Source organism: Astyanax mexicanus, chromosome 13 (assembly GCF_023375975.1).
Source record: "Astyanax mexicanus isolate ESR-SI-001 chromosome 13, AstMex3_surface, whole genome shotgun sequence".
Classification (NCBI taxonomy): domain Eukaryota; kingdom Metazoa; phylum Chordata; class Actinopteri; order Characiformes; family Acestrorhamphidae; genus Astyanax; species Astyanax mexicanus.
The window spans coordinates 35,507,627-35,532,187 of NC_064420.1; the positions used below are offsets into that span (position 1 = coordinate 35,507,627).

Consider the following 24,561-nt stretch of genomic DNA (forward strand, 5'->3'; position numbering starts at 1 on the left):
AACGTATTGTCTTCTGAAACTTAATGAGCAGCTGTTAGATTGTTGTGCCAGGGTTCTTACGGGTGCTTGAAATCCTGGAAAATGCTTGAATTTTAACATTCTGTTTTCCAGGCCTGGAAAGTGCTGGGATTTTGGAGAAAGTGCTTGAAAATGCTTGAAATTTTAACTTTATTTTAACTACTTTACAATAAATAAATATCTTACTAAATAAATTCACTCAAAGAAAAAATTGCAGCACGTAAAATAAGAAAGGCTTTAAATTCTTCTCCTTCTGCTATTAACAAACACATTTCTGCTTGTGTTTACGTAACATTATACCATCTCTTGCAGTGTGACAAAAACAAGTAAATAATTTTAAGTATATGTATGTATAAATGCTTTCAACTCATCCTGTATTTGACTCATCCTGTATTTGACCCAACTCATACAGTAACTGCTCAATCAAATTAATAGGGTAAACATGCGGTGAAGAACATTGGTATTTAAATTGTGTGAAACTTACACAAATAAATCCATTATTCTTGCTATATACTTACTTAGAAGTATTTTTTTTCTCAGTTGCATAGTTGCTGTGAAGTGTGGAGAATAGTTTTGCGAAATATTGATTATCACTGAATTGCAGTTTTGAGATATCACTGCTATCATTAATTTTCTACAACTGAAAGGTGCTTGTAAAAGGGGTATGGACCCTGGAAATTACACTACATAAACCCAATTCTGAGTAAATTTGCCTTTCTTTTTCTTTTTGGACAGAGACAAAGTCGAAGTCTTACAGCTCTAGAGCTTGTTTAAATTCAGGAGATCACATCAATGCCACAGTCCTCCATGATCAGGAGTCTAAAAGAATAAGATCGTCTTGTGACACAGAATGTCTTACCCTATAGATAGAAATAAACAGTAAACAAATATTAACAAATTTTGACCCAACTAAGTTAAATTAAAATACCCTCTTTGAATTGAACCTAATTAAAGCACTGTTCTTTGTTTAGATTTTGCCTGCAGCATTAAAGAAAGAACTGTTGGTATGCAGTGACTGTAGGTGGTGTCTGTCTGCCTTTGTGTTTTGGAAAAAGGTGGCACTTGGGGGTTTGTCCCAGCATTCCTAATAACTGTGTAGAGGGATTTTAAAGGGCTCCTCCCTCCCCATTTGTCTTTTTCAGAGTGGTTAGGTGTGGCCAGTGGACAGTGATGGATGTTCTGAATCTGATTTAGACCTGCAGTCTCTTATTAGATGGTCTAGCTTTGTAATGACACTCATTGAATGTGGTGGACATCAAAGGGGTTCTGACTTTTAGTTTAGGTAGTCAATGTGAACTTCCTCTGTAAGTGCTAGCTTAGGTACTTTGTGTCACACATACAGGAACACAGACACTCCCATATAGAAACAACAAACTATTTGTGGATGGAAACATTAACCAAGTAAGTAAGTAACAAAGTAGGGCTGGGAGTATCCTTAGAAAATGGCGACGATACAGTATAGATCTGCACGATACTGGAAAAAAATTACATTGCAAATGTTCTTTTTTCAACAGTATATATATTTGGATATTAAACAATGCAGGGCCCATGACGTCACCAGCTCCGCCCCACCCCCATCCGCACGCTGTCTCGTGTCCGGACCGATCAAGAGCTAAGTCAGCACCAAGCACTCAAAACCCGAGAAAAACAGCAAAACAACAGTAATCGTACTTTTAACTAAGCAGTTAAATGGCTTTTTAAAAGGTAAATAAGATCGTTTTTCTGGTATTAAAAGCCTGAATTCAGCTGTAACTTGAAATATCTGCGCAAAACTGTGCTGGAATGAGGTGCACAGCTTTCCACACGTGCTTCTACAAGCATATGCCCAACCCTGTAAATGAAGGCCATGTGATTACCTCGTGTTTACACCTCACCCCCTCCCTCTCCCGCTTCTTGCGCAGGCAGCAGCAGCCTGTCACTCACACAGACACAGAGACAGTGCTGTGTATCTACTTTTTGTTTCAAAAATCAAAATATTGCAACATGACTTGTTTGATTTAATTGCCTTACGTTACATCACACGTCCTGCGATGTGACTATTGTCGATGTGACTATATTGCGATGATGATGCTTAAATGATATATCGTGCAGCCTAATAAAGTATGATAAGGTAAAAAAAACTTTAATAAAGTCTAATGTTAAAATTTCAGTGTAACACAGCCATGCTGTATTTTTAAATAGGAAAATTTAAAATATTGTAATATATATATAAGACAGTTATGCTATGTAATATGTTGTGCAATCTGGGTCGATCAGACCAGACAAAGCTATTTAATTCTGAGGGAGTTTTCTTGCCACTGTTGCAATAGTTTCCTTTGTGCTTACTCAAAAGACCTTGGACCTCTATCTCTGTAAAGCTGCGGTTGTAAAAAAAAGTGCTATATACATTTAATTGGACTGAACAGTTGCACTCTTGGTGGTAGTTAGATTTATTGTATAGTTAGCTGTAGTGGAACTGACAAAAGCATTTCAGAAATGTGAGGGGTTGCTTTATTAAAAAAAGCGAAGCAGTATGCATATGAAATAAAAAAAAGGTCACTGTAAAAGAAACTGTGAACTTATATGTGTAAATCTGGACAAAGAGGTAAGAATTTCTCCTCTTGCATTAATGTGTTGTGAGTAAAAAACAAAAAATATAACACTGAACAATGTTTCTTTTATTGTATTGTGCATAACTGTGATTTAAAAGGTTTGAATCCAATTTCACTGGAGGTAAATAAAAAGAGTAAAAAAGGTACATTTTAAAAGAACATGAAAATTAGGCTTAACTTAAAATGGCAATCTAACTGATTACAATGTGTGTTTTTTTTATTAATTAACTGTCCAAACTTACATTTTGTTATTTTATGCTTTAGTTTGGTCACTAATACAATTACTTCAGTATTACATTTAACATTTTGATAGCAGGTAGACAGTTGTGCCACCTTAGAGCTGTAAAACCATGTGCATTTCTGAGTCACAGAAAAAAATAATAGTTATATAAAATATATCTCAAAATTGTGTTTTATTTGGCACAAATGTAGAGCTTTGGTATAATGGTCTTATTGCCTGCTTAAGTTTATAAGATTAAATCTTGGGAAAAACTCAGAACTTCATTGTCAAAAGACTTTCAATTAACTCAAAGTTAACTTAAAAACACTCTGTAATCAGATACTTGGATTTAGACTGTTTTGAACTTTTTACAGTGTTCTGTTGGGTATTAAATATATGTAAAACAGTGCTCGAAAACATTGCTAGTTTGTGAAGCTCTCAAAAAAACAGCCCATTGACTCGAGCCCATGATGGAGAGAAACGTGAGCAAGCTAATAAAAACAGCTTTCACAAAAGCATTCCACAGAACATTGAACACATTCTTACCAGTCCGCAATCCATGTGCCTGCATGATCTATTGAGTGGCTTCCATACAGTGCAGGACAAGTTCATTCACATCTGTATTGCTAATAAATCAGCCTGAAACTCACCATTGTTCTCATAAAGTCCATTAATTAGATGAGGAACCAATGAGGAACTAATAAAGAGTGTGGTCTGTAAACCTGTAGGGTATTACGAATGAAGGCACTGTATGCCTTGGCATCTTTGTGGTGAGAAAAATGTTCCACAATAATTGAAAGGGAACTTTCATAAACTCCACTGGCAATCTCAGTCTTTTATTATATTAGTTTTGGGCTAGTTACTGAAAAATGGAGCTAGAGTAGTAATTGAATAATAAACCTCAGTATGAATCGGCTGATATTAAATAGTAATTACAGCAGCATTGCGACATTCAGTGACATTTTCTTGGTTAATTATTCCAGAAGAAGTATAGACATGATCCAACTAACCTTGATTTGCTAAAAAAATATTTCTTTCAATACACCTTAACACTTGAACATCCTCACTAAGAAAAAGCAATTGAATATTTTTCTTTTTATATGTTTAATTATTGGGGGCAGTCATACTGTATATATATTTTTTAAAAAAGACATTTTTTTTAAAAAAATATGTCTCATTCAGAAATGTGAGATTTGTAATAGTCAACCACAAAATCAACATCAACCACAAAAAATACAAAAAAACGTTATGTTTTGTATGTAAAAGTTCCATACATACATATTTCCACTCATCTAAACCTCTGAAACTATAATATGCTGCATATTATATGCTTACCTCACAAAATAAAAAAAATTATCAACATGTATGGAGTTATTTATGAATAAGTAGCCTCTGCTGACTGGTAGAAATTGTACCATCAAAAGCTTTGTTCACAGCAGGTAAAAGTGCTTCAAATTCAATCTTTTTCATCCTATTTGACACTGTAAATGATAAAAACTTTGATCTTTTTTCAATATACAGTTACTATATACAGACCACTTCAGTTTCTGAATCAGTTTCTATGATTTTGTTATTTATAGGTATATATTTGAGTAAAATTAACATTGTTGTTTTATTCTATAAACTACAGACAACATTTCTCCCAAATTCTAAATGAAATATTGTCATTTAGAGCATTTATTTGCAGAAAATGAGAAATGGCCAAAATAACAAAAAAGAGCTTTCAGAAATCAATATTTGGTGGAATAACCCTGGTTTTTATTCACAGTTTTCATGCATCTTGGCATGTTCTCCTCCACCAGTCTTGCACACTGCTTCTGGATAACTTCATGCCACTCCCGGTGCAAAAATGTAAGCAGTTCAGTTTGGTTTGATGGCTTGTGATCATCCATCTTCCCCTTAATTTAATTCCAGAGGGTAATGCGGCAATGTGACTGTCCTGATTTGAATTCATTTAACATTTACACCAGTCAGGGAGAAGAAAAAAGACTGCAAATTGAAGGGTAAATGAATCTTTGTATGGGAAAAAGGATTATAGTAGTCAGTAAGGGTTTCCGTGGTGAGATATTAAGATAACCGACCTTATAAATATATGGACTCTTTTCTCTGTGGTTTTAATGAAATGGCTGAATGTGGTTACAGGATGTGGCTGCAGCATCAAAGGAAAATGAAAAGCTTAAAAATGTAAAAAATGATAAGAAACTAAGGATGCAGGGAACAAAGCGAGGCAAGGTGTCAGTGGTTGAATACTTTTTTATGGCAAGCTGGGATGCTGTATAGCTTGGCAAGGATGAAACCGAAACTTCACGCGAAGCATTGCTGTTTTGCATTTCAGTTACACAGAGTAAACTGTTTAGATAAATGGCAAATATGTGTCACATTAAAGAGAACGTGTGAACAGTCTAAAATATGCATTGTACATTGGGCCACTTTCACCTGCTGTGTGAATGTAGCTGAGTTGTGCTTTGCCAAAGAGCTGAGCAGAACATTTTACTGGGTAACCTGAAGAACATGTTTTCACTTCTCTTATAAAGTTGGAAATAATGAGGTAAAGGTTTTTTTTTTATATCATGGCTGTGACGATGTACAGAACATCTATGACATTTATTTCGCTCGTCCTCCAAAAGCCTGCACTTGAAGCATCTGTTCTCTGGAGAATGAGGAGAGTTGCTTTTGGAAGCACTTCATAAATGCAGACCATAAAGAAGAGCTGAAAAAAGCCCGCAGGCCAGGATGGGTTTTATTGTGTATTTGAGGCACACTGTTCCTCTGGCTGGAGTGCAGGCTAATAAACGTGAGGAACATTTCTTCCTCAGCGATCCCCTCAAGGGTCGCACTCGCATTGGAAAAGACGGAGAAGACCCTGGGCTACGTCCAGCGCTAAAACGCCGCGAGATCTGCAGCTTGAAAGCTGAATTTAACCTGGTCATTGACTTGAGCGTAGGAATAGCAGGGTCTCCTGAAAGCAGAGCTCTGTTTATCTGAGCTTTACTGAGGCCAGGAAGACCCGGACATTCACACCAATCCTGCAAATTACTAAGTCGTGGCTTATAGCGGAGAGATCTCTGGCAGGACACTTCTAGCGTTCATGTTCCCTGCTTTTTCTTTTGCAAGCGGAGCTTGATGTCAACGTGTTTTTCATTTTTCCACTAAATTGACATTTATGTGAAGATGTAGATTTCTGCAAAAGTGAAAGTATGTGGTTTGAGCAGAGGCTGAAAGGTGATATCCCTCCTGAGACGTTTCCATTGTTTGCTTTTCAGAGCGGGAGCAGAATTTGCTTCTGCTGGCAGCGGTTGATGTTTTGATTAAAAGAAAACGTTCAGTTAAAAAGCAATTTAATGAAGCAGGCGTCAGCCGTTGGATGTTTGATCTGTGTGCAGTAGGTCCGTACACAGTAAGGACAGCTGGGTATTCACAGTTTATAATATAAACAATTTTGAGGACACGTTTAAACAAGGCATATTGGTGAATATTAACATCATCAATGCTCATATAACAGCGCCTAGTGTTTGGGTTAGCATGACAATACTAGCATTTTGGCCTGATGTATCACTAATGCAAGGCTAAATATTCTTCATACACTTCTGCTACACCCATCTAAACATGGCCGCTAAGCACTGATTATATAAAAACAGCTTATTCTAATTCTCAGAGTTTTAAAACAACAGTGTCTAACATGATAAATTATAGATCACTGGAAGGTAAACTTATACTTATTAAATATACTTCGTGTCTGCTTGCACTTCTGACTTTTATTCATGATCGGAATAATTTCTGAACGTTTGGAATAGTATCAGCGCTGTGTTTAATTTTCCGGAAGCCTTTTCTTGGCCTGCTATCGGAACATCATTCAGTATTGTCTGTGATAAATGCAGCCAGTTTCAGTCTGCGTGCCTGCCAGCCTCTCTTCAGCCAGCACCTGTGTTTGTCTGCACTGTGCCAACCAACAGACTGAAACATATAAAGTTCTGAAAGTTCAGGGAGAAAGAATGTCTGATTCCATAAACAGCTTTAATATAAATAACTGTATAACTGTACTCCTTACAGCACTGTGAAGCTTCTTTACTGGATCTTGTACTGTAGCACAAGTTGTACATTGAGATTTAATTCTCTCGACACAGTCGCATAAAATAATAATTTAACTACTGGTGTCATTAAAATCACGATCATTTTTTTAATGCTGGTGCTTACCTGCATTTTAGGAAAGGGACAAAAATAATACTATAATAATATAGTGTGGGGTAACTAATAGAGTAGATCCTTTTTTTTACTTTTTTATACTACGTATAAAATGTCAGGGTAGTTTTGATGTGTTTCTGTGTGTTGTGAAGTGTGTATAAGAGAATACCTTCTGAACTCATCAGGAAGCGACGCTGTGTTATCATGCAATCATTAATTCTGAATAAAATGTGAGAGTTTAAAAGGCTAGAGTTTTAAATGAATGATATCATATTCTATCAGGAGTGAGTTGTCTAGACTTCAAATGATTTCTCAGCTTTGAGGGAGTTATAAGGCAGGTGTGAGTGTCAGCATGTGGAGATACTAATCTGAATTTCATGGACCAGCCTCATTCTTTGCCTACTTCTCTGGGTCTGGAGTGGTTTACTATCACTTGGCTCTGATTTAAAGAATTCATTGTGAAACCAGGGTAGTCTGTTTTAGTACAGATGCAGGAAATCTGTAACATTTATTAGCGCAAAGTGCCAGTTTCCATTTTTTTAAGTTGTTTGTGTGTTTGTTTTTGAAGGTCTTTCCTCCGTACTTGTCTTGGTTAGAGCTGCAATGTTTAAAATGTTGATTTAACAGTGTTTAAATGTTCTTTTATATTAGTTTTACTTAGCATATTTAAATGTCAATTTGAAGGCAAGTCCAGAAAAGCAAAGGCTGCTGTTTTTATTCTATTTATTCTATTTAGGCCAGTTTAAGTAGTGTCTGTTTCCACTGTTCCCCTTGTTAGAGATGATACACTCTCTGAACTCAACTAAACAGAAAGAGATTACGTCTTTCCATTCGTTTCTTCATACACAGCTTCTTAGTGGATGAGTAATGGGACTCCTGAATGCTGCTTTGCGTGCATCTCGGAATTACGTTGTCTAGTGTTATATATTGTAGCGCTTCACTGCAAAGCATCAGAAAGGCCAGCTGTTGCTTCACACACCGTGAGGGGATGCAGAGCATTTCAGAGCATTTCAGTGTTACACAGCTTATTATAGTAAGTTGGATCACATGGCATGAGGTTTTGCTGTTGACTCACACCTGGATCTGTTGTTGGTCTGTTGTACTGATCTTCCGAAGTCATCCAAAGTCACACGAAGAACCTGCATTCAAAGAGAAACTTGAGGAGCCTCCAACTGGACTGTAAATCATCTTTCAAACTACTTTTGGCAGCAATGTAGTCGGCATTTCTGCCTTCATATAATACATACAGAATATTGAGTTTTATGCTTTAATATTGGTAGATTTTCTCGCCAATGGCCAACTCTTTTAACATGATCTCATCCCAATCATCCTAGCATTATGCTAGCTATCTCAGCCGTGAAGAATGCAGCCAGTGCTTCATCCTTTACAATATGTTGAAAAGTGTTGAAGTTTTAAATGAACACTACTCTTTCAAGCTCACGTATTGTAAGGAACATTTTGACCCTAGTTTGTCTTGTCTGTCTTCATCTTCTCCTCATCTGCTTCTTTATTTTGTCTTTTGGTTCAAGAGGCCAATAGCCTGTTGGAATGTCCTGTGTTATTTGTGGCACACACACATACACATTTCTGTTGAACCAATGGAAAGTTGTGGCTTTTTCCCTCCTTTTAATGTATGAGATGTCATCCCATCAATGTTTTTCCTGACTGATTTATAGATCATGTTTTAAAGCAAAGAGGTTAATTAGTAAAGCTGCTCTGGGCTCTGCTAATTTTAAGGAATGCTGTAAAGTATGCACAAGATCATTTATCTCCACAGTGAGGGGGGTTTTCACACCTAGAGTTCATTTCTTTGGTCTGAGTCAGTTAATGAGTTCATTAACTTGGAGTGTTTTCCTTCTTGGTTGGTTTGACTTCACACAAGAAAAAGCAAAAGGGCAACTAAATGTGGCACAATAAACTACATGAGCATATTGACTTATTTTATGGTGACTTATTGGTGAAAGCAAGAAAGTAAATACAGAAAGAAGGTCCTGTGTACCTGATTAACCTGTATTTCAGTGCAGTTTAGCATGGAGCAGCGGCAGAGATGACATCAGTTGATAGCTATAGTAAATATCTGGTTAATAAATCAAGTTAAACTGTACCTGTAAAGCCGTTTAGATCAAACATGGCTAGTGTATTTGATAGTCAGGTCAAATCAAAGTTAGGTCACGTTCTCAACACAAACTAACAACTCCATTTCTTCTTGCAGGTCTGGTTGTGCTTGATTTGGTTTGCGTGATTTTTTGTAATAAATCCAATAATACTTTCATATCCTCACCCTGTTCCCTGTCATTTCCCTTATGTGCCCGTGTTGCTCTTTGTTTGTGTACTTTTCCTCCTATGTGCCTGTGCCATTCCCCATGTGGTCCTGTGTGTTCCTTCCGTGTCTCTGCCTTTCATTTGTAGCTCCGCCCCTTCTCGTTACCTGTCTCCAGGTGTTCCTAGTTTCCTTTTCCGCCTAGTGTCTGTATTTATAGTCCTGTGTTTCCTGTTTCCTTTGTCGGTTCTTTTGCGTTTTTGCGTAATGAAGCAGGGAGGATGAGAAGAGCAGACATAAGTGAGAGTTTTTATTGAAAAAAAAAGAAAACAAAACAAGAAATTAAAGAATAAACTAACAAGCAGGAAATAAACTGGAACCACCAGGGCTAACTAGAAATGAGAAACGAGAAACAAAACTAGCTACCATGACAGAACCGTAAAGATGTAAAACCAGACGAGAACGTGACAAAATAATCATAATACAATAATAAATATTGTACCATAGAAGAACATGGTGAAAGGAGGATAATAAAGTATGCAGAGAAACAGTTACAGGGCTACAGTCTCTGATAATAAAACTACAACGTTCTCCTTTATGATGTGTAGTGCTGATATCAGCTAATGTACATGAATGTGGAAACAAGGAGGTGGACATAATATTCTAATTTAGTAATGATCAGTAGTACTACCATGAAATAAAAATGTTGGAAAGCAATGTGTATTCTTTTATTTCTTCATGAATTATACAAAGGTCTATTCTTACCTTTATTTATTTTGAGGGACTGTCATAATGTGCTATGAATGTAGTACTTCAAAAAAGCTGTTGCTTTGCTTTTAATGTATGTATATTATAATCTTTTAAGCATTTTCAGAGAAAACACCAGAAAATTTGATCCTTTGGGTCATTGGTGCCATAATAGCAAATTATTTTTTTTTCCACAATGTGAATGTGCCATGACTACTGTAATACCTGAGGCAGGAGGAGGAGGGCCACTGGAGGAGGGAGGAAGGGTGGGTGGGTGGGTGTGTCCTGCACTGGACACAGGCCATGTAGACATAGCAGTGAAGGAGGAGACAGGGAGTCACAACAAACCAGCAATACATGCCTGTTAGAGCTTGAAGAGAGAGACAGAGAGCACGAGAGAGAAAGAGAGAGAGACAGAGAGGAGCAGATGAAACAAACAGAAAGACAGCGCGAGAGGGAGTCAGCGTGAGAGAGTGTAAAAGAGAGAGAGAGAGAGAGAGAGAGGGTGTTACTTGATACTGATAGAAACCAGACAGTGAGGCTTATTTAATTGTCCAGCTCGCACGGCAGCAGTTGTGTTGTCTTCATCTATTGCATAATGCTCTTCTTCACCGTTCCCAGCACTGCCTTCACTCGTCTGGCTGCGCTAGTTTCTGTTGTCTAGTGAGTTCAGGGTCAGTATTCCAGTAGTGATGTCACGTTACTGCTACTTACTCGTGCTCGTAACTCTGTGGACCCAGTTAGCTCCTGGTTTGAGTGCTGGAGACACATACAACCGCTACTTTCGTAGATGCTACACCTGCTACAACGGATATCATGGATACCACGCTGGATATGTGAGGCCAGGTGAGTCTTATCCCTCAAACTATCAAGCAAAAATTTTAATTACAAAACAGTTATAAATTTTATTCATTTCTGATGTTAAACTGTTGCCACACAATTCGAAAACGAGCGAATAAAACTGCAATTCTAAGCCTGCCAGATCCACGCTGTGCTGTCTGTCACCAATTCTCCTCACTTCGAGTGTGTGATGGCTGACTGGGAGTGTGTGTAGTCTGTGAGGAAAGCCAGTTCCTGCTGTGTGAGTGGGTAATGTCTTGGCTGTGGCAGGGAAACTGTTCCAGACGAGCTGCCTAATATGCCATTCAGGGAAAGAGAAGCTTTGTTGCATAAACAGATGGGAAATCCCGTAGAGGCATGTCACACTCCCAAAAGTCTTACTTTAAACAAACATGATTGAGTCACATAATTCAATTGTGTAATCCAAGCAATGTAATTTAGACTCAATAAACTGAAGTTACATACAGCTCTGAAAAATACAGTCTCTGAATCTGTTTCTCTGATTTTGCTATTTATAGGTAAATGTTTGCATAAAATGAACTTTGTTGTTTTATTCTAAAAACTATGGACAACATTTCTCTAAAATTCCAAATAAAAATATAGTAATTTAGAGCATTTATTTGCAGAAAATGAGAAATGGCTGAAATAATAAAAAAGATGCAGAACTTTCAGACCTCAAATAATGCAGTTCAGAAATCAATAGTGGGTGAAATAACCCTGGTTTTTAATCACAGTTTTCATGCATCTGGGCATGTTCTCCTCCACCAGTCTTACACATACAATTTATCATACAGCACTAACATTGATATACTCTATTTTGACTGATTTATTACCTGGATTGTTTACAGATTGTCAGGCTGCATTAAAACTTGACTGTTAAGTAGATGTTTGGGCTGCAGGGTAAAATAGGTCTGAGTAAAAAAAAGAAATGAAATAAAACGTGTGTTTGATTAAAGGAAGACTTGCCTGGCATCTCATTAATAATTCCTTATAAACGCTAACTATGTGTCCAAAATTCTCCCACACTGTCGATGCCCTAGGTTAAAATTTTGGCCACAGGTTCCTACTTAATCACTTAATTAATGAAAGCACTTCTAATAGTGACACAGTTTTTAACATATTGTTTAGTTTGGAACAGCCCGTTTTTAGAGGGTGCATCCATCTTTACAACACATCAATGCACACCAAGTTTCATTTTTTGTATTTTTGATTACCTTAATTATCTAAGTCTATGATGACCGAAACTTTAGTTTGATCAATTCTTTAGTCCTGTTGTTTGTGAGAAATCTGTAGCTGGTTACTGTTGTTTTATGTAGTTGTGTTTAGTGTGGTCAGTGAAATATGTGCTTTGAGCCACTTCATAAGGACAAGCTTTACACATGCAGTTACAGGCTTAGAGATACAGAACCATCATCTAAACTGAATAATTAATGTGGACTGATGCAGTATAGTAAAATTGCATGAATGTGAATTAGCATTACGCAGTTCTTGTGAGCATTTTCCTTCCTGCTTCACGAAAGTTACATAGTGCAGTTTCTGTTCTCTCTTTTATCCCTCAGTGGAACATCAATGTGTTTTTGAAGCAGTTCTTGAAGCTGTGGTTTGTTCATGTTTTGGGTTTGTGTTGCATCCAGTTGTATAGTGAATATAATATTGACAGGAGAAATAATAGATTCCGTTAAAAACCTCAAACACACTTTACACAATCCAACACACTTTAACAAATGTTTAATACAAAATGCCCTGGCTAACGTCCAGTCTTTCTGTCTCTGAAACCTAGATTTCAGTCTTCATAACTCACTGTAAATCAAAAAGGGCAAGCAGAAGGATATCAGATGCCTATTGGCCAGTTGTCTGTTTAGTTTGGAATGCCTTGAAGTGGTAAATCCATTCGCTTAGGTGGCTGTTGTTAATTTGTGGCTGCCAATTCAAAAGCTAATTCAATGAAAATGCAAAAATGCTGCATAAATCACCACATTTTCCTCTGATCTCTTATAGCCACCAAGATGGAGGCTTCAATAAGCTAGCTAAGTAATGTGCTTTAAATCTGTTTTAAATCAATTAGAGCCCTAACTAAGATCAAAGAAGCGTGAAGAATGTGACAGATAGCATTAGAATTGCTAATGATGCCGTACGTTTGAAGAGCAATGGTGGGATAATGAAGGGGTCTCTGCACATGGAGTAAGACAGAGTATTGTTGGACTGTATGCTTAGATGTCCTCAGCCAAGCTTTAGAGGAGTCAGTTAAGCCAGTTTGGCAGTTGCCTGCACTACATCTGTCAGTAAACTGAAGCGGAGTTTTTAGGACACAAATTTGACACATTTGACTTTCATTGCAGGAGTGTGAGCTGAATTTGATAGAAAATTGCTTTTGTACATGTTTTTATTGGATTAAACACTTCCATAAACATTTCCATAATAGAGCCTGGACCTGACACACATAATCTTCTACTTCAGTACGTTTAATAAAAGTATCTGAAAACTGTTTTGAACCCAGGTCTGGTGCAGAGCACTGGTCTTCAGTAAAAGATTCTTTCTACCAAGATAGATCAATTATTCGGGACAAGTATAAAAAAAAAAAACACTCTTAAATACATGAGATAATTGCGACGAATATTAATGTCAGAGTCTCCTCTGAATAGACTGTAACAAAAATTAAGAAACTTAAGATTAATGGGCTGATGCCCAGGTCACATTTGACATTCATTGAAGGAGTGTGAGCTGAGTTTGATAGAGAATTGCTTTTGTAAATGTTGTTTCTGGATTAAAACACTTTAATTTTTCCATAATAGAGCCTAGAACTGATGCAATTAATCTGGTACTTCAGTACGTTTGGTTAAGTCTAAAAGCTGTTTTTGAATTGGGGTCTGGTGCAGAGCACTTGTCTTTAGTTAAAGCTTCTTTCTACCACTTTGCAAACCTACGCACAGAAAAGTAGTGTATGAAATTGCACAAAAGGTCCAAGTTTTGGATGAAATATCCAAACAAGCCCAGAATATTGATCCTTAGTGCAAAATCAAGTATTCGCGACAAGTATATAAAAAAAACACTCTTAAATACGTGAAATAATTGCGATGAATATTAATGGCAGAGTCTTTCTCTAAATAGACTGTAACAAAAGTTATGAAATTTAAGATTAATGGGCTGATGACCAGGTCACATTTGTCATTTATTGAAGGAGTGTGAGCTGAATTTGATAGAGAATTGCTTTTGTACATGTTGTTTCTGTATTAAAACACTTTAATTTTCCAATAATAGAGCCCAGACCTGATGCACATGATCTGCTACTTCAGTACGATTGGTAAAGTCTAAAATCTGTTTTTAAACTTAGGTCTGGTGCAGAGCGCTTGTCTTTAGTTAAAGCTTCTTTCTACTATTTTGCGAACCTACGCACAGAAAAGTAGTGGATGAAATTGCACAAAAGGTCAAAGTTTTGAGTAAAATATCCAAACAAGCCCAGAATTGATATTTGGTGCAAAATCAAGTATTCGGGACAAGTATATATAAAAAAAACAATCTTAAAGACGTGAGATAATTGCAACGAAAATTAATAGCAGAGTCTCCTCTGAATAGACTGTAACAAAAGTTATGAAATTTAAGATTAATGGGCGGATGCTCAGTTCACATTTGAGTGTGAGCTGAATTTGATAGAGAATTGCTTTTGTACATGTTGTTATTGGATTAAAACACTTTAATTTTTCCATAATAGAGCACGGACCTCATGCACTTAATGTGCTACTTCAGTATGTTTAGTAAAGTCTAAAAGCTGTTTTCGAATTTGGGTCTGGTCCAGAGCTCTGGTCCTGAGTTGAAGCTTCTTTCTACCATTTTGCAGACCTACGCACAGAAAAGTGATGTATGAAAGTATGAAATTTCACAAACGGTCCCAGTTTTGGATGAAATATCCAAACAAGCCCAGAATTGATCCTTGACAAAGATAAAAAAAAATACCCTTAAAGACGTGAGATAGTTGAGACAAGTATTAATTGCAGTCTCCTCTGATTAGACTGAAACAGAATTTATGAAATTTAAGATTAATGGGCTGATGCTCAGGTCCAAACATAATTTCCCATCAAGGACTGTTCCCTGGGTTAAATGAGCCAAGCCAATCCATTTCGTCTTAAGAATTTAATTGTATAATTACATGTGAAGCAGAGTTGTTTATTTAAGCTACAGCTGAAGTGGAACATTCTAGGTTTAGGAGAATGCACCTCTCATGCGAACTCTTTAATATTTTTGCTATGTTTGGGGGCGGAGTAACAATGCCAAGCTGTAGTCCCATTGAGCAAACTTCATTTAGAACAAAAGAGAGAATGAAAGACTGCCAACGAGCTGTGGGTTTCTCAGAAAAGGAATGCCCACCAGCTGAGACCCTTATTCACCCTCCACTACAACATTAGGAAGGAATTCACAGATTTTGAGTGGAAGCAAAATGTCCATATGACATTTCTGATACTTTTGGATTGGCTTAAATCAGATTAGCCTTTTCCAACTGAGGTGTACACTGAAATTGACAAAAAATTGTGGTGTGCGGTAATGGTGTTGGATATCCAAATATTGACGTGAAATGGTATAAATGCAGATGCTTTATTAGTTTCAGTTTCTCAAAGGTTTTTCCACACTTGGCTTGGCAGCACTCATTTTTCTCATATATGAAAATGATATTGATAAAAAAATACAATTTATCATACAGCACTAACATTGATATATTCTATTTTGACTGATTTATTATCCAGATTGTTAACAGATTGTAAGGCTGCATGCAAACTTGTCTATTGAGTAGATGTTTGGGCTGCAGGGTAAAATGTTTGGAAGGGTCTAAGTTGAAAAAAAAAGGAAAGAAAACGTGTGTTTGATTAAAGGAAGACTTGCCTGGCATGATGATGACTCTGCATTTGTTCTCCGCTGTGTCTTTTAGCTTTCATCTAGCAGAGTGCCTCTGATCCTCTTTATTTACAGCAGTTGGAGCTGCATTGGGCTTCTCGGCTTTGTGATGTGCCCCGTCTTTTCTTCTACAATGTGGTGGACAGACTATCATTTTGGCACTCTGTAATTTCACCTTTCTTCCGATTCTTTCATAGAACCTTTGTTTGATATGACATTTCTGTTTTAGCCCTAGCCATTGAGTCCTCTGAGCCCTGTAAATTATTATGGAGACGTTTATCATTTTTATTGTGCTTTGTGTGTTTTGGCTGAAGAAACTACTGTTTTTTAAATGTTCACTCTTTATCAGTTTTTTTTAAATAATTGTGGGCAATTCAAAGCTTGTTATTTATATTGGCCTATATTAATTATAGTAAGTGTTACTTTAATTTGTAAGTTGTAATAATGGGCTGTTATTTTCCAGACCTGAGGAGGCAGTTTACTGCTTATGGCAAGGTCACGCATATGTAGTTAATTCTACACACTGATTCAATTGAGTAGTTTTTAGTTGAGCTTGAGGTAATTCCTGAGGCCCAAGTTATACTCCCATGTTAAAACCGTCATGGGCCAACTCCCATTTCACCTCTTGCCCCTACCACTTAGCCCTACCCCTCTATTTTGCTGGTTCATGCCTAGGGGTAGGATATGCCAATTCTAGTTGGCATATACGGGTAGGGTAATTTGATTTTTAAGATGGCTGTCCAAGCAAAACCCACAAGTGTTGTGTTTTCTTTCTAAAAATTATGACAACCTTTGCATTATCTTATTTTAGTGTAGTTTTTGTGTATTGTGGACATTGTCTTCATAACAAGCCTATTAAATCACTGGTAATACATCTTGGTTGCTAGCTAGATAACTGGTTAAATAACCTGATTCACCTTAAATAATGGTACAGCATGATTTATGGTAGAACAGGAACATTTGAACAAGAAGCTAGCTTCAGTGGAGGAATTAGCGATAAACAATAATATATAATTATATCCCCCTCCCCTCTTTTAAAAAAAATATGATTCCGTAAATGTAACAGAGAGGTTGCTGGCCTTTAACACTATTCTGCTATCACAACAGGCTGGTAAAGTTGCCTACAAAGCACTACGTGTAGCCTAGTTATGTAGCAGTGTTTTGATGTTATTATTCATTTGGATAATTTTTTACACAACTCGGTTCTGAAGGGAAGGGTGACACTCGGAAACAAGGGGTAGGTCTACAAATAAAGAATGACAATGCAACAGTATCATCCTCGCAGCATCCCAGCTATACTTGGGTTAACCAGGGATATTCATATTCCAGGTCATTGTGAACTAAATGTCGTTTAGAGATTAGTGAACACTTACAGGCTGCTTTTCCCAACCCCTCCTCCCTAACCCCAGAGAATTCATGCCTTTTTTGGCCTCGAGAGAAATACGAGTTTTGTTTATTTACTCCTGTTACTGTGAATGAGCCAGAGCCGTTCCTCTCTCTCTCTGCAGGCTATACCGCCGTGGACTGCACTTAGCCTCAGATCGGCTCCTGGCCCTAGGCCACTGTAATTAAGATTCCTCCCAGTTCTCCTGGACAGGTGGTCTTCATTACTCTCGCAGTGTTCGTGATCTTCTCTAGGCTCGTTCTGAGACTCGCTGTGGTGTGCTGTGGATACTCCACATCCTTCAGCATGTGTGCACCCTGTAATCCATATATCAGTCGCTTAGACAGCACACCTGACTGTTAATTTGTCATCTACTGTGGTGAACTCTAAAATTACACAGATGATGGGAGATAAATGACTTGGCAACCGTTGTAGCATGATCTGATCTAGTACAGTATGTAGTGTCTATTTGTATTAATAAATAGTAACAGAAGGAAGATAAAGGTTAACAGGAACAATAAATGATTAAAACGTTACACTACACAGAAGTAGGCCCAATCCCATTTTACCCCTTGGGTTTACCCCTTACCCCTACCCCCGTGTTTTGTTAGGATGGAGAGGTAGGGTGAAGGGATAGGGCTAGTTAGCCCTTCATACAGAGATTTTTTTTATTTTTTAGATGCCCACTTCAAATGAAAGGTTATGAGAATCTCTGGTAAGAAGCAAATTAAAATATTTTTCTTGTTAAAAGTGACGATTAGCACTATATTACCATAGTTTCAATGTTTTATGGCCAAATTCTTCATAACAGGCATAAAAAAGATCGCTAGTAGTTTGTCTTAGTAGCTAACTAGGTAGCTAACGTTCCCGTTCCACCTTAATGGTGCAACAGACAGCAGGGGCTGCAGCATTTAAGGTGGAACGAAAAAATTAAATAAAATAAAAGCTAATTTCAGCTCCCCTTAGTTTCTACACCACATGCCCCCTTTCTGAAGACATACAATACCCTAAAGGTAACTAGGTAACCAGCAGCTAGGTTACTAAACTTTAGAGCTCCTGATGACGTATCGGGTGCTTGAAGGGTTGTTCCAATTCTTAGGGTGGAGGATTTCACCCCTTACCCCTCTAACTCTGGGTTCCAAGTGGAAGAGTTACACTAGAAAACAAGGGGTAGGGGTAAGTGGTAAGGCCAAGGGGTGAAATGGGATTGGGCCGTAGAGTATAAGGAATTTGTAATGCAACATGAAATACATTTCGAAGGGAGAGGTTTCTAATGGTTTCTTACTATAATTCATCCCATTCAGCTTGGGATTGGCGATGAAGCCAATGCAGTAAGTAGACAAGCATTGTACTTTTGGAACAGTACATCAGAGTATAAATTCAGAAAAGGTTTTATTAATGTAACGTTGGGCTGTCAGTGTGCCTGTATTAAAGACCAAAAATGATCTGACATCATACAAATTTGAACCCCTCACCATGACACCATGCCTTCTGGATATGCGACAATGAACGGTTGATCTTGCTGTCACTTAAGATGACTCAACCATGATCCTTCAGCTGTTTCCTTTGATGATGAGTGCACTTTGTATGAGCAGATTGTTTTTCCTTGACTTGTTTTTAACACCATTAACTGTCTGTTTAACTGTAGGACTTTTGTTTTCTGGCTGTGTTGATGTGAGTCTGGGATAGAAGGGGTTCTTGGCTGCATAAGGATGAGTTCTATTTACAGTCTGGCAGAATTCTGTAGCATGGGAGCAACACCAGAGTGATGGATGGGTTATGGAATTAGCAGAAATCCTTTGATTCAGCATGCAAATTCACCACTTTTTCACCACTCGCTTTCATTATTATAGCTGCCTCAGCTTCTCCGGCTATTTCCTAAATCTGAACCAGATCAACTGGAAGCTACTGAGTGGTTTTCATAAGCACACTGAAGCACAGCCAGATGCTTGGCCCATCAGAAAAGTATGCTAGATGATTAAATGTGACAGAGGACAACTAGATAGGTGCATTCCTTTAGGAGAAGCAGACAGCGGTGAGAAGATTATCAGTACGGCCTGCAGTGGAAAGAAAATGTTAACTCGTATCAGTACGGACATTCGGGACATCGTGGGGCCTGCTAATACACTGCTCTAATCTTCTACAAATGTGGTCTTTAATCCACTTATTACTGTAACGTGGTAGCTCACCTAAAGGTGGATTTTAACCACCAACCTTATGGGTGGGGGACAAGAGTAAACTAAGTGAGCTACCAACTGAATTATTTATAGAGAGACCCAAGTGCAGAGTGGAACTGAGATAAGGGTTAACAAGGGATATATGTATTTTAAATAGAAAATGAAAAGTTGCTTTACAGAGGGAAAAAACCCAACCTCTGCTTAGTAAAACAAATGAAAATGCACTGCACTGCTGGAGGAGTTAAATAAGTGATTTGGACCAAAGGGACAACTTAGACTGCCAGGGGAAGGCTGGCCAGCTCAAATATCACAGAGCAAAGAAAATCCAAGACTAAACTTCCCAAACAAATAAACAAACTCAAAATGCTTAGAGGGAAAACTATTTCTTTCCCTTTCACCTTTTTTTTTTTTTTTTTTTTTGGAAAGGAGAGTTTCCAGAGAAACCCTGAGAGGAAACCTCAGAAGGGTAGGTCTGGGATACACAATAGCAAAGAGCAAGAGATTCAAGGAGAACACTCGAGAGAGACTTGTGCGTGTCAGGCAAACTCAAGACTGAGCACAGGGCTAGGGGTTGGCTCTCCTTAAATAGGAGAGGACCAGGTGTTGCTAATTGCCTGTAATCAGGGTGCAGTGGTTCTGGGTTTCCCTCTGGTGGCTGGGGGTGGCATAGCAGGTTGCCCAGCCACAGTCTGCACCCTTACAGGACCCCCCCTCCTAGGAACGGCACCCGACGTTCCTAACCCCGCAGCACGGTCACGCCTGAATGCACGAATGAGCTCAGGGTCCAGAATGTTACGAGCAGGGACCCAAGAGCGCTCCTCAGGCCCGTACCCTTCCCAGTCCACCAGATATTGGGTGCTGCCCCGGACCCGCCGTGAGTCCAAGAGGCGCCGGACAGTGTAGGCAGGTGAACCATCCACCAAGAGTGGGGCTGGGGGAGCAGGGACTGAGGTAAGGGTACTGCAGAGTACGGGCTTCAGGCGTGACACGTGGAATGTGGGGTTAATGCGCATAGAGCGCGGGAGAAGCAAGTGATATGTGACTGGGTTTACTCTGCGAATTACCTTAAATGGACCCACATAACGAGGGGCCAATTTCCGGGACTCCACTCGAAGAGGTAAATCTTTGGTGGAAAGCCAGACCCGCTGTCCTGGCCGTAAGGTTGGCCCAGGCTGTCGTTTCCTGTCTGCAGCTCGTTTCTGAGCTGCTGAGGCAACTTGCAGAGCAGCTCTGGCCTTTCGCCAGGCCCGACGACATCTCCGAACTAAATGCTCTGCTGCTGGGACCCCCACTTCATCTTCCTGCTCTGGAAACATAGGGGGAGCGTACCCGAATTGGCACTCAAAAGGGGACATGCCCAAGGATGAGTGCCACAAGGTATTATGGGCATACTCAGCCCAGAGCAGGTGATCAGCCCAAGTGGAGGGATTAGAAGATGCCAGACAGCGGAGGGTCCTACCTAAGTCCTGGTTGACCCTCTCTGTCTGGCCATTGGATTGCGGGTGAAAGCCTGATGATAGGCTCACTGAGGCACCCAGTAACTGACAAAAAGCCTTCCAGAATCTACTGGCAAACTGAGGGCCTCGATCTGAGACCAAATCCACTGGCAGCCCATGGACCCTGACCACATGCTGCAGAAGTAATTTTGCCGTCTCCCTGGCTGAGGGTAGTTTGGGCAGTGCAATAAATTTACAGGCTTTGGAGAACCTGTCGACTACGACTAAGATTACAGTGTTGCCCTGAGACACGGGCAACCCTGTGACAAAGTCTAAGGAGAGATGGGACCATGGGCGTGAAGGAATCGGCAAGGGGTGGAGCAAGCCTGATGGTCGTGTCCTAGGCTCCTTGTTCTGGGCACAAACCTGGCAGGCAGCTATATAGGCCCTAACATCTTGGTCCATTTTGGGCCACCAAAATCGCCTTTGCAAAAACTCCAGGGTACGGGTGATTCCTGGATGGGCTGTAAGGGGTGATGCATGACCCCACTGGAGTACTTGGGGCCTGACAGAAGTAGGGACATAAAGCCTCCCTGGAGGCCCCCCTCCTGGGTCAGGCTCACTTCGGAGGGCATTTTGGACTGCAGTCTCTACTCCCCAGCGTAGAGGAGCCACAATCCGAGTCTCAGGGATGATAGGTTTTGGTGGCTGATCTGATGATGGAGGATCCCACTGCCTGGAGAGGGCATCGGGCTTAGCATTTTTCGAGCCTGGCCGATATGAAAGAACAAAATCAAACCGGGCAAAGAATAGTGCCCACCTGGCCTGACGGGGATTTAGACGCTTGGCTTGTTGAACATAAGCCAAGTTCTTGTGATCCGTCCAGACCAGGAACTGATGTTTGGCCCCCTCCAGCCAGTGTCTCCATTCCTCCAACGCTAGTTTTACTGCCAAAAGCTCCCTGTCACCAACATCATAATTTCGCTCTGTGGGTGTGAGGCGGTGCGAAAAGAAAGCACAGGGGTGCAGCTTTTTGTGAGGACCAGAGCGCTGTGATAGTACCGCCCCAACACCTATATCAGAAGCATCCACTTCTACTAAAAAAGAAGCCTCAGGGTCTGGAAGCTGTAGCACTGGAGCCGTGACTAAACAATGTTTGAGTTTTTCAAAGGCTTTCTGGGCAGCATCTGTCCATTGAAACCGCCCCATAGTTTTCTTTGTTAGGGAGGTTAGCGGAGCAGCGATCGTGCTAAAATTTCGGATAAATCTCCGAAAAAAATTTGCAAAGCCTAAAAAGCGTTGAAGCAGCCGAAGAGATGTGGGACGAGGCCAGTTTTTAATAGATTTTGTCTTGGCTGGATCCATGCTCAGCTGCCCCTTGGACACTACAAATCCAAGGAAGGAGACAGATGGGACATGGAAGAGGGACTTCTCCAGCTTAACATAAAGATGGTTTTCCAGGAGAAGCTGGAGAATCCTCCTCACATGACCCATATGCTCCTCCATGGAATTGCTGTAGATGAGGATATCATCCAAATAGACAAAAGCATAGGAGTCCAGGGCCTCCCTCAGGACCTCATTGATGTATCTTTGGAAGACGGCCGGTGCATTCATCAAACCAAAAGGCATAACAAGGTACTCGTAGTGGCCTGATGGAGTAATGAAGGCCGTCTTCCATTCATCACCTTCTCTAACTCGAATAAGATTGTAGGCGCTGCGCAGATCCAGTTTGGTAAAAACTGAAGCCTGCTGCAGTGCCTCGAAGGCTGAGGTCATGAGGGGCAGAGGGTAGTGGTCTTTGACTGTAATTTTGTTTAACCCCCGGTAGTCTATGCAGGGACGAAGGCCCCCATCCTTCTTCCCTACAAAGAAAAATCCGGCTCCTGCAGGGGAGGTTGAAGGCCGGATAAAGCCTAAAGCAAGTGCCTCTTGTATGTAGTCCTCCATGGCTTTCTTCTCCGGGCCAGACAGGGAAAACAGCCTACCACGAGGAGGACTTGTACCTGGAAGAAGGTTAATTGCACAGTCAAAGGACCGGTGGGCTGGTAGGATCTGGGCCTTCTGTTTACTGAAGACCTCCCTCAAGTCAAAGTATTCAGAAGGGACTCGAGATAGGTCAGGGATACCAGGGAGGGATGGGGAGGTTGTATGTTGGATGGGGTGGACTACCAAACAAGACCCCTTGCATTGTGGCCCCCAGGCTGTTATGGATCGTGTTAGCCAGTCAATGTGGGGGTTGTGGCGTTGCAACCAGGGGAACCCCAAAACCAACTGCAGCTGGGGGGCACTAATCACGAAAAAGGTTATTTGTTCCCTGTGTTGGCCGATGTGTAATAAAAGTGGTTGGGTCTGCTGTGAGACCACTCCTGGCTCAAGAGACCGCCCGTCTATGGCAGATATTGGAAGAGGATGTTCCATAGACACCAATGGCAATCCCAAAGTCCTAGCTACAGTGGAGTCAATGAAATTGCCAGCAGCACCTGAGTCTACAAACACTCTGAGGTGTTTCTCTTGTTCTGGTCCCCAGGAAATGGCAGCATTGAGAAATACCCCAGAAGTATAAGGAGATGTATTGGGGTCCGTCACAGGTCTCCAGTCCTGTGACGGACTTTGGCTTTCCCCGACAATTCTGGGCATGATGGACGCATATGTCCAGATTGTCCACAATAAAGGCATCTGCCCTCCCGCATACGGGACTCACGCTCTTGGCGAGACAGGCGAGTATGTCCCAATTGCATGGGCTGTTCACCCTCCTCAGGTGAGACTGGAAGCGAGTGAGAAGTGGGAGGCACAGGAAAGAAACCCTGATGTCGTTGTGTGGAAAAGCCTGTATCTCGGACCCTACGGCGCTCCCTTAACCGGTTATCCAATTTGAGGGTTACTGATATCAGCTCCTCGAGGGAAGAAGGAGGATCACGTGGGGCTAACTCATCTTTAAGTTCCTCACTCAACCCTTGCTGAAATGCTGCCATTAATGCAGAGGAGTTCCAGCCACTCTCAGCAGCCAGAGTGCGAAACTCTATCGCATAATCAGCCACTGATCTTTTCCCTTGTCGTATGCGTAGGAGACGGGGCCCAGTTTCTCCTCCACAGACAGGATGATCAAAAGCTTGACGCATAGAGGCTGTGAACAAGTCTGCAGAGGTACACACACCAGGTTGATTCTCCCATACTGGAGTGGCCCAAGCAAGGGCACGACCTGTGAGCAGGGAAATTATATAAGCCACTTTAGCTCTCTCAGTAGGGAAACGAGACGGCTGCTGTTCAAATGCCAGAGAGCATTGGAGCAGAAAGCCACGACAGCGTCCAGGATCCCCATCAAATCTCTCTGGTGGGGGTAAGTGTGGCTCAACCCGTGGAACAGGTTCAGGGACTGGTGCAGGTGGGATGGGAGGGGCAGCTGTAGCCACAGGAGATTCAGCCTGTAAGGCTGTTGTTAGGGTCTGCAACTGTGACAAGATCTGCTGGAGAGCCTGCTCGTGTCTGCCAATTGCAGCACCCTGGTTGATTATGGCTCCCTTGACCTGCTCCATGTCTGATAACTCTGCTGGGTCCATGACTGGCTCAGTCTTGCTGTAACGTGGTAGCTCACCTAAAGGTGGATTTTAACCACCAACCTTATGGGTGGGGGACAAGAGTAAACTAAGTGAGCTACCAACTGAATTATTTATAGAGAGACCCAAGTGCAGAGTGGAACTGAGATAAGGGTTAACAAGGGATATATGTATTTTAAATAGAAAATGAAAAGTTGCTTTACAGAGGGAAAAAACCCAACCTCTGCTTAGTAAAACAAATGAAAATGCACTGCACTGCTGGAGGAGT

General features: G+C 40.4%; 1 protein-coding gene across 2 annotated transcripts in view; it reads left to right on the forward strand.

The window, feature by feature from the left end:
• megf6a (multiple EGF-like-domains 6a) overlaps positions 1-24,561 on the forward strand; it is a 127,065-nt gene that overhangs the window by 50,775 nt on the left and 51,729 nt on the right. The window contains exon 1 of one of the 2 annotated variants that reach the window (XM_022677439.2): positions 10,352-10,864. The exons of the other annotated variant lie outside the window; for it this stretch is intronic. Coding sequence (XP_022533160.2) covers positions 10,711-10,864 — 154 coding nt within the window. The 5' untranslated portion in view covers positions 10,352-10,710. Of the gene's footprint in view, positions 1-10,351; positions 10,865-24,561 lie in introns of those variants that run through there. 2 annotated transcript variants of the gene reach the window in all.